General features: G+C 40.6%; 1 protein-coding gene across 1 annotated transcript; it reads left to right on the top strand.

Moving 5' to 3' along the window:
• The first annotated feature begins 4,617 nt into the window (after positions 1-4,617).
• Positions 4,618-5,871, top strand: LOC130924522 (transmembrane protein 271-like). The gene has a single exon (XM_057851155.1). It carries the CDS (start codon positions 4,999-5,001, stop codon positions 5,788-5,790), a length of 792 nt encoding a protein of 263 aa, XP_057707138.1. The 5' UTR covers positions 4,618-4,998; the 3' UTR covers positions 5,791-5,871.
• Positions 5,872-9,434: the final 3,563 nt, after the last annotated feature.

Raw genomic sequence — 9,434 nt, 5'->3', positions numbered from 1 at the left:
ATGTGAACAAACCTCTCCTACCTTCGTGCCATCCATGCCATTGCACTGAATTGCATTGTATTTTTGTTTGTTAAAACCATATTCCATGACTGCCTTTTTGTAAGACCGTACGTTTAAATATTGTTAACAAATGGCTTGTTATATTTTAACATGAGAGTCATAATTTCAAATTTCCTTTCAACTTTTTATTTTTTTACGTTCTTTTTATAAAAACTCTACCACCAGACTTTGCATGTTTTCTGAAGATAACACTGCATTAGGTTTCACATTCTATATAAATATCAAAGAAGTGTAATGCAATAAGTAGCAACAGCACTTCATAGAACGCTGTCTCAGCTGGTTGCCTTTTGAAGAACACGTATGATTTTATTTTTCATAACAATAGAAAAGGTCTTGAAAAAATGTTTTCGACACTATTATCAAATTACGCAAAAAATTGCTGCATATTTGTTAGAATCATTTTCAGTTTATGTAGAGTGGACAGTAGCTTCACATTTCTAAAATGTGCCTACACTCTTGATGGTTGAGAAGGGCCTCCTCTTCCCAAATATTTGTCCACAAGCAATTAAAAAGTAAATTGTCCAGTCCATAATGTCCCTTTAAAAGAGTAAGCACTAATGTGATGAAACAGGATCCATTACCAGCCTTGCAATCTGCTAAAGAAGGGTGTCCCCAGCCTCTACTGGGATAGGCCCCACTCTAAATTGATTTTTTTTTTTAAACTTTCATTTGTCATTTGTGGAGAATACACCCACTCGTTTCCCCCGACACACATATTTAGCCTTTAAGCTGCCTCATCATCTCTCTCACAGCAATGTGATGACTCATGCACACGTCCCTCCGCATTGATCTGGACTAAGTAGAAGTCCTTCTGCCAATAACCTACCTCGTAATAACATGAGAATCCTCCACAGTTAAATCTGTTCCACAGAGGAACGCTGTCTCCTATACACAAATGGTTTTAATATTGCCAATGTTGTCAAGTTTGGATTCAGGCTTTAACCCCTTGATGTCTGAATTTACATCAACTTTTTCAGTGCCAGTGATGATGCTGGACGTCCAATCGTGGCATCGAATCATCCTTCTGTTTAGAATTGTTAGTAAAAGGCTAACAAATGAATAGTTTGTCGCTAGCAGATGTCCAACTTTACATAAAGTTAACAACTTCACATAAAGAATTGGAAGAATCCATTAAGCACTTACATAAAATACATAAAAATACATTTTAAAGTATTGAGAAAAAAATACTATAGAAAACTACATTGGAAAAAAAGCCAAAAATGTGCAGAATCCTGAAATATAAAAAGTAACAGATAAAATTGAAAATTAGTTCTAAATAAAAAAATATATTTTATAATTAATAAACTTTTTTAAAAAGGAGGAATTTATTTAAAAAAATCTATTTGTATTTTGAAATATATTTCTTATATTTTTCAAATGTTTTTTCAATGTAATTTTATAAATTTTCTTTCTTTTATATATATATAATTATATATATGATTTCCTATATTGTCTGTTTCCATTTTTTAATCATTTTTTATTTTTTTAATGTAAGATATTCCAATTATCATGAGTATTTTTCAATGTAATTCTCTCTCTCTGTTTCTAATGTTATTATGTTATTATTTCCCTGTGCTTATGTACTGTATTTCCCCATGCTTTTTTTTTTTTTTTTTTTTTTTTTTTTCGTTTTAAATGTATATTTGTTGAATGTAAATACAGGCATCAAGAGGTTAATCATAAGCATTATCTCATACTCTAATCCTTACCACTTCTTTTACTAAAATGGCTTGTGGATGCTCAGCTTTGAAGAGCTGTTTGAGCATCTTTTATATTGACATAGTATTTTGAAGAAGTATTTCCCTCCTTGATTTAAAGTTGTTGGTTTTTTTTTTTTTTTTTTTTTTTTTTTGCATATTTATTACACAAAAAGGTTTCAAAAAATCTAACCAATTCTAATATCATACAGAGACAACCCAAGGAAATAAAAAAAATACAGTTTCTAAATGAAGATGTACCTGTAATATATTAAGGCACGCAAAATAAAAAATCTGGGCCTGTATGGAAAAAGTAATTGCCCCCTTGTAACTAATAAAAGTTGGACCACCCTTGGCAGCAATAACAGAAATCAAGTGTTTGCGATAATCGGTGCTGAGTTTCACATCGCTGTGGAATAATTTTAGCCCACTCTTATTTGCAGAATATTTTCAACTCCGCCATATTAGAGGGTTTTATACCATGAACTGCCCATTTATGGACCAGATGTAATGGGCTTCACTGCTTCCCAAAAGTTCAATTTTTGACCTGTCACTCCTGTAACCTTTGCCAGATTGATAAATTTCAGTCACTAAATTCTTCTTGAATTTCATTGTTTTGTGATGTTTGTTCTCGAGATCTTGTAGTTGACTTTACGACTGGTTCTATTTAAGTTATTTCATGATTCAACAAATGTTGTGGCAATCAAGTTTGGGTGAGACCAGTGAAATTGTATTAACACTGCTGGCCAAAATTATTGGCACCCTGCAATTCTGTCGGATAAGGCTCAATTTCTCCCAGAAAAATGATAGCAATTACAAATGCTTTGGTAGTAATATCTTCATTGATTTTGCTTGCAATGAAAAAACCCAAAGGAGAATGGGAAAAAATTAAATCATTATAATTTTACACAAAACTCCAAAATGGGTCGGACAAAGGTATTGGCAGCCTTTAAAAATCATGTGATGCTTCTCTAATTTGTGAAATTAACAGCACCTGTTACTTACCTGCGGCACATAACAGGTGGTGGCAGTAACTAAATCACTGTTGCAGCCAGTTAAAATTGATTAAAGTTGACTCAACCTCTGTCCTGTGTCCTTTTGTGTACCACACTGAGTATGGAGGAAAAAAAGAAGACCAAAGAACTGTCTGAGGACTTGAGAAGCAAAATTGTGAGGAAGCATGGGCAATTTCAAAGCTATAAGTACATCTCCAAAGACCTGAATGTTCCTGTGTCTACCGTGCGCAGTGTCATCAATAAGATGTGGACGGAAAAAATTGGCAACAGATTTCAACGAAAGATTGTGCGGATGGTGGATCAAGAACCTCGGCTAACATCCAAACAAGTTCAGGCTGTCCGAGTGTACAACAGTATCAACCCGTACTGTCCGTCGGCGTCTGAATGAAAAGGGACTCTGTGGTAGGATACCCAGGAAGACCGTTTTTCTGACCCAGAGACTTAAAAAAAAAAGGCAGGCTTGAGTTTTCCAAAACTTACCTGAGAAAGCCAAAAACGTTATGGATGAATGTTCTCTGGTCAGATGAGATAAAAGTGGAGCTTCTTGGGAAAAGGCATCAACATACAGTTTACAGAAGAAGAAAAAAAACAAGGACTTTAAAGAAAAGGACACTGTCCCCACAGTCAAACATGGCGGAGGTTCCCTGATGTTTTGGGGTTACTTTGCTGCCTCTGGCACTGGACTGCTTGACTGTGTGCATGGCATCATGAAGTCTGAAGACTGCCAACAAATTTTGCAGCATAATGTAGGGCCCAGTGTGAGAAAGCTGGGTCTTCCTCAGAGGTCATGGGTCTTCCAGCAGGACAATGACCCAAAACACCAAAACACACTTCAAAAAGCACTACAGAGAAAGCACTGGAGACTTCTAAAGTGGCCAGCAATGACTCCAGACCTGAATCCCACAGGACCTGAACACCTGTGGAGAGACCTGAAAATGGCACTTTGGAGAAGGCCCCTTGAAATCTCACTGACAAATCTCAGACCTGGAGCAGTTGGCCAAAGAATTGTCTAAAATGCCAGCAGAACATTGTAAGGAACTCATTGATGGATACCAGAAGCGGTTGTTCTCAGTTATTTCGTCTAAAGGTTGTGCTACCAAGTATTAGGCTGAGGGTGCCAATACTTTTGTCGGGCCCATTTTTGGAGATTTGTATAAAATGATAATATTTTTTTCTCATTCTCCTTTGTGTTTTTTTCATTGGAAGCAAAATAAATGAAGATACTACTACCAAAGCATTTGTAATTGCAATCATTTTCTGGAAAAAAAAGAGCATTTTCTGACAGAATTGCAGGGTACCAATGCTTTTGGCCAGCAGTGTAGCTTTTAAAAAAACTGTGATTACTAAGTTATTTTGTGATTTAGTATGGGGGTCGGGGGGCAGATGTCCCATGGAGTGACATGGCTTTTTTCACTCGGTAAATAAGTCATTTTGAAACAGCATTTTATATTTCTTAGGGTTTTTCTTAGGGTCTTTGTGACATTAATTCTTTCATCGTTATTTATGATAATAGACATCAAATTTAGGCTTTTTTCTTCATCCTTATGCGAATCGCGAATCAAATGCACGAAATAGATTTGACGTCCATCATCGTCAATGGCAGACAGTGACTTAAAATTGTTTTAATGAACTGAAACGTTTTGTGTGGGATAAATTGGGGGGGGGGGGGGGGGGGTGCAAACACTTTTTATGTGTTTGTTTTGGCTGAAAACCCCTTCTTGATGCCCTGAGATGTGATGACACCATGTAATATGAAACAATTCAAACGAGTACAGCTTACTAAATAAAACGCGTGGGTCATTTTTGGACGCCCACCTTTGCCTGCGACTTCACGCCACACGAACCAGACTTAACAGGTTTGCACCATTGGTACACACGCGCACACTCAGGCAGCCAGACGACTGCTCTGAGGGAAGAAAGACATCTAAACTTTGCGGGGATAAATGTGATCAATGCGCGCCAATGGATTATCGACGAGGTGGTAAGTGCAAAGCGGGGCATGCCTTCCTGGCATGAATTATTTCAACCGTTCCCGTAAAGCGGCGGGAATGCAGAGAGACGCCACAGCGGCGCGGAGCACCGCCGCCTCCTCCTCCGAAGCGGCCGAGGAGAAGATCCCGCCGACGATGACCGCTGGCGACCGGGGCGCTCCCGGACCAGACGGAGGATGAAGCCGGCTGCCAGTGGCGAGGGATCGAGAGCGGCAGCAGCAGAGGTGGAATATAATGAAGTTGAGTGGCAAAGGGCTGTGCGTCGTCCTGTCCAGCAGCCTCCTCTTCGCATGCGCGCTCAGCGAACTCGTGCTCGGGTTAAGATGCGTCTCGCTGGGCTCCAGCGTCAAAGAACACTTCCACTTGGGCGCCGCGGCCGGAGCTTTCTATTCCGGATTGCTCCTCGGGACCGGACAGGTCGTCCTGGGCGTCGCGCTTCTCTGTTGCACGGGGAAGCCGCGAAGCAGGAATTTGGTTCTCTTGGGGGTTGTGGTCTTCTTGCTGGGGGTGCTCACCGCCTTCTCCGGGGCCGTTGTGGACGGGGACACAGCTTCTCTGGTGGACAGGAAATACACGCACTATTGCGTCCACTCGGGACAGGTGACCCGCGCCTGCGAGGAGCTGAGGGAGTACCAGAGGAGTTTAGTCATCTCCACGGTGCTCAGCACGCTCGAGTGCCTCTTAGGGCTCATTAACCTGGTGCTCATCCAAAGGTACAAAGCGGCCCAGTTCTCCAGGAGCAGACAGGTTCAGAGGCACAGCTCCGGGCCCATCATCTTCAGCGAGGAGCGGGACTGTTCCTCGGCGGACTTCCAGCCAGTCTCTTATATCAATTTGGCCGTGTTGAACGTGTTCGACGAGACCGGCGCAGAAGCCCAGCGCGGCGGGCACCCCTCCATCGAGCTGCCGGGGTACTCACCCGCAGACCCGGAACTCAACCACTGCTTCCCCTTCTCCTACCCGCTCCCCAGTGAACTGCCGCCGGCTTATGAGGACATTTTCCCCGCTGAGGCATGCGACACATAACTGCTAAGGATTGCTTTTCTGCCGCCACCGCTTCGAATTTACCACCAATAAAGGAAGACAGCTTCCTGCAGTTTGCATTAACATCACAGTAATGGAGAGCAACAGGTTAAAAAAGCAACTTGGCGTAAAACTAAAGTTTGTGCTGGAATATTTATTGTTCAGATTTATACTCGTGAATAAAAAGTATATTTAACATCTCCTGAACCTTTCCAAAAAGCATTCAGATTTTCTTTTTTAGGTGTGGGGGTGGTGGGGATTCCCAGCATTTGACGGCGCTGGAAGGAAAATCTTTTTTAACTGGGAGTCAGGGGCGTAACTGCATTTCAAGGACTGAGTGTTTGGCTTAGCCCCCACAGCAGAAGCCTGTCTTTCTGTTTATTAGTCGTTTGTAGAATATCATAGAATGATTTCATGACCAATGTATCGATAATCATTGTATCGCCATATCGTCAGATCATCATTATCGTGAGCTTTGTATTGCAAATCTTATCATATCGTGAGGTACCAAGAGGTTCCCACTCCTACCTGACACACACGCTCACCCAGCTCCGACAGAAATACAAAATATAAAAAAAAATGTTGACAACATGCCGCCTCCTCCGAAGAGGAAAGACAGAAGTTTTTTTTCGGCCGGCAGCAGTCACTGTAAGTAATTTAAAAAAGACACCAATGTTGCAGAGGTGGGAAACACCACTAATTTTGTGACTGAAAGTCCGACATGCATCAGAGTTACCATAACATTAAACTGTGTGAACTTGCTAACCTGCAAAACTTGAGTAGGAAGCTGCTTAGAGAGAAGTGTCCTACTGTTAGTGTTCTCTACTGATAATGTTAATTAAACTGTGAGCGATGTAGTGAACCCTGCTGGAAACTTTAGAACCAGAAAAACGTAAGCAAGGAGCTGCTTACAGACAGACGGGTGCTGCATAACCTCATATGTTGCTCACACAACATACTCATGATTAACTATATACAGAAAAAAGTTTTTTTTTTTTTTTTTGATGCTACGATCGACGCACACTAGCGTTGCGATCGTGATTGACATAATGAGCACCCCTGATTTAGTATATCAATTGATGAGGTTCATATTCGTGGGAAATGTATCCTATCCCCAGTTCACCCAATCTGTTTGGTCTTATTGAAGTCCTGAGCAAAAACTGTACATGCAGGTTATGCTGTGTGTTGTGATCAAACCTAAACCCTTGTGCACATGATGTGTGTGAAGATTGCGCATGAGCACAAATTTTAATAGCTAACAAAGAGGATTATTCACGATTATTAATATTATTTCAGCCTTTTTAATTTTTTTTTATTTTTTTAAACATATATAACAACGAAATTTGCGGTTACAATGTGTTTATAGCATTTACAAGAAAAAAAGTTATCTTTATTAAGTGAAATGGATGATAATCTCTACCTAATGTAATGAAATGAGGAAATTGACAGATTTGTGATCTTTTTGAAGCGGATAATGACAACCCACAAAGCAGACAGATGTTGAAATGACGGTGAATCAACGTTCCGTTGTCAATCTTACATCGTTAAATCAATGTTGACACCCGAAGTTGATTTGTCATCACATTTGCACCCTCGATTAATCTTGTTCCAAAGTTGAAAACTTTATATAACCTAAACATTCATTTCAACTATTAATAATATTGGAACAACGCGGAATCAATGTTATGTTTTCCTTCATTTTCAACCATGATGCTATTAATGCTTTCAAATATGCCCATATTTAGAGGTCCCGCTTTATTTACAGACGGACGAAACAGCTAGGCTAATAAAATATTATACATGAACAACAGTTTATATATATATATATATATATATATATATATATATATATATATATATATATATATATATATATATATATATAATAAATAATTTGATAATACACAAACAAAAATAAAAACTTGGCTGGATTTCAAATAATTTTTAATTGAATCACAACTTCATTAATGCTCAGTAAGCATTTCAAGCTTGAAGTGATTACGACAGAAAAAAGCATGTTTATTTCATATTCATATTTAGTATTTTATGCTCCTGAATGAAATGGACCGTTTGGATGTGAGTGGAAGCGATCGATTTATATATTCAATTTTTTTAATCCCGCGTCATGAAAATGAGTGACTTCCTGGATTGTTGAAGAATGCATATGTGACGTCACCCGGTTAGCATCTCACAATCAGCATTGCTTTATAGCATGCAGATGGACTGCGGATTCAGCTGATTTTGCAGATTGATTCCTTCATTTTTCGTATCACGCCAGCCATGTTCTGCAGGTTTTGGTTGCTGCAACACGGAGAGGCGTGTGAGTCTTTTTGGGTTTCAAAAAGTTCCTGTTCACTGCGGAGGTTGGCCAAAACAAGTCTGACAACTGTGGGACCATTGGAGTTACGAATAAGTGAGTAAACCACATGTTTTGTATTATGTCAAATACTGGGATTATGGCACACATTTTAATAAGGAGGTGGCTTGCATTTCTCCTTGTCCAACGAGAAGGCCACTTGGACGACGACCTGCGGCTTGTCGCACACACCCCTCGCTCCTCTTCGCGTGCCTGCCGAGAATGCGCTTTCCTCGGCTTGGCGACAAGCACTGGCAGCCTGCCGTGGCCGCAGTAGAACGACGAGTCGTAACTTGCTCGGCCAGTCCGCTCAGTCCTCTTCGCGTGCCCGCTGAGAATGCACTTTCCTTGGCTTGGCGACAAGCACTGGCAGCCCACCGTAGCCGCATAGAACGACGAGCTGTAACTTGCTGAACCCGGGGGCTGGCCGATCCAGCCTGCTTGGTCCTCTTTGCGTGCCTGCCGAGAATGCACTTTCCTCGGCTTGGTCACGAGTAGCTCCGCGCTCCGACGTCAGCCGGTTTGTCAACCGAGAAATTGCTATTTTCGACGTTCATTCCCGGCGACGAGCACTGCAAGCCCTCCGTTGTGTACACTCTTTCCTCCGTCTCCGAAGCCGAGGCAGGGAAATGACAAAAGCTGGACTAACTCAGGATGGTAAATCCCGTTCGGGAGTGGAAGCAGTCAGCAGTTTTGATCATTATGCTGTAATTTTGCCCTGTCCTACTGAATAAATGCATTTTTAATCTTTCATATTCCATTTAGCACAAGACTGTTATTCGTTATGACCATGCCATTTATTTAGCAATTGGGGGAAAATATTTAGATAAAAAGAATATCCTGTAAAAATATTGGAGAGATTGAAACAATCATGATCTTTTGATGCTGGCTGTCGCATTTTCCTCGTTCTGAATCTTCCCGCTCAATGGTCTGAATTCTAAATCAGATGAAATCGTGACCCTGCCGACGTCATCCTCCAGCTGGGGACGCTAGAGCGCTATAATTACAGGCGGGGCTAAACAGAAGATTAAAAGACTAATTTCTTGTAATTTGCGCTTTTTAAAATTGTTATATATGGTCGAATCGTCTCAAAATATGATTCTAATTCACATAATAATGCCATTTAAGATTTTTTTTTTTTTAATATGCTGTCACAGGCACTTTAAGCCTCCTCCAGTGGCGCCTCCAGAAATTTTTCATAGGGGTGGCCAGATGGGGCCACTTAAAATCTTGGGGTGGCCAAAACTAGAAGCCATAATTTCAGGTTTTCGTTATATTATTGCGGTAAAAA

This window comes from Corythoichthys intestinalis, chromosome 11, assembly GCF_030265065.1.
Source record: "Corythoichthys intestinalis isolate RoL2023-P3 chromosome 11, ASM3026506v1, whole genome shotgun sequence".
NCBI lineage: Eukaryota > Metazoa > Chordata > Actinopteri > Syngnathiformes > Syngnathidae > Corythoichthys > Corythoichthys intestinalis.
This window is presented reverse-complemented; position numbering and strand designations above follow the sequence as displayed.

What these genes read in the sequence shown, in the direction of transcription:
- LOC130924522 (XM_057851155.1), top strand. Translation starts at nt 4,999, where the DNA reads ATGAAGTTGAGTGGCAAAGGGCTGTGCGTCGTCCTGTCCAGCAGCCTC.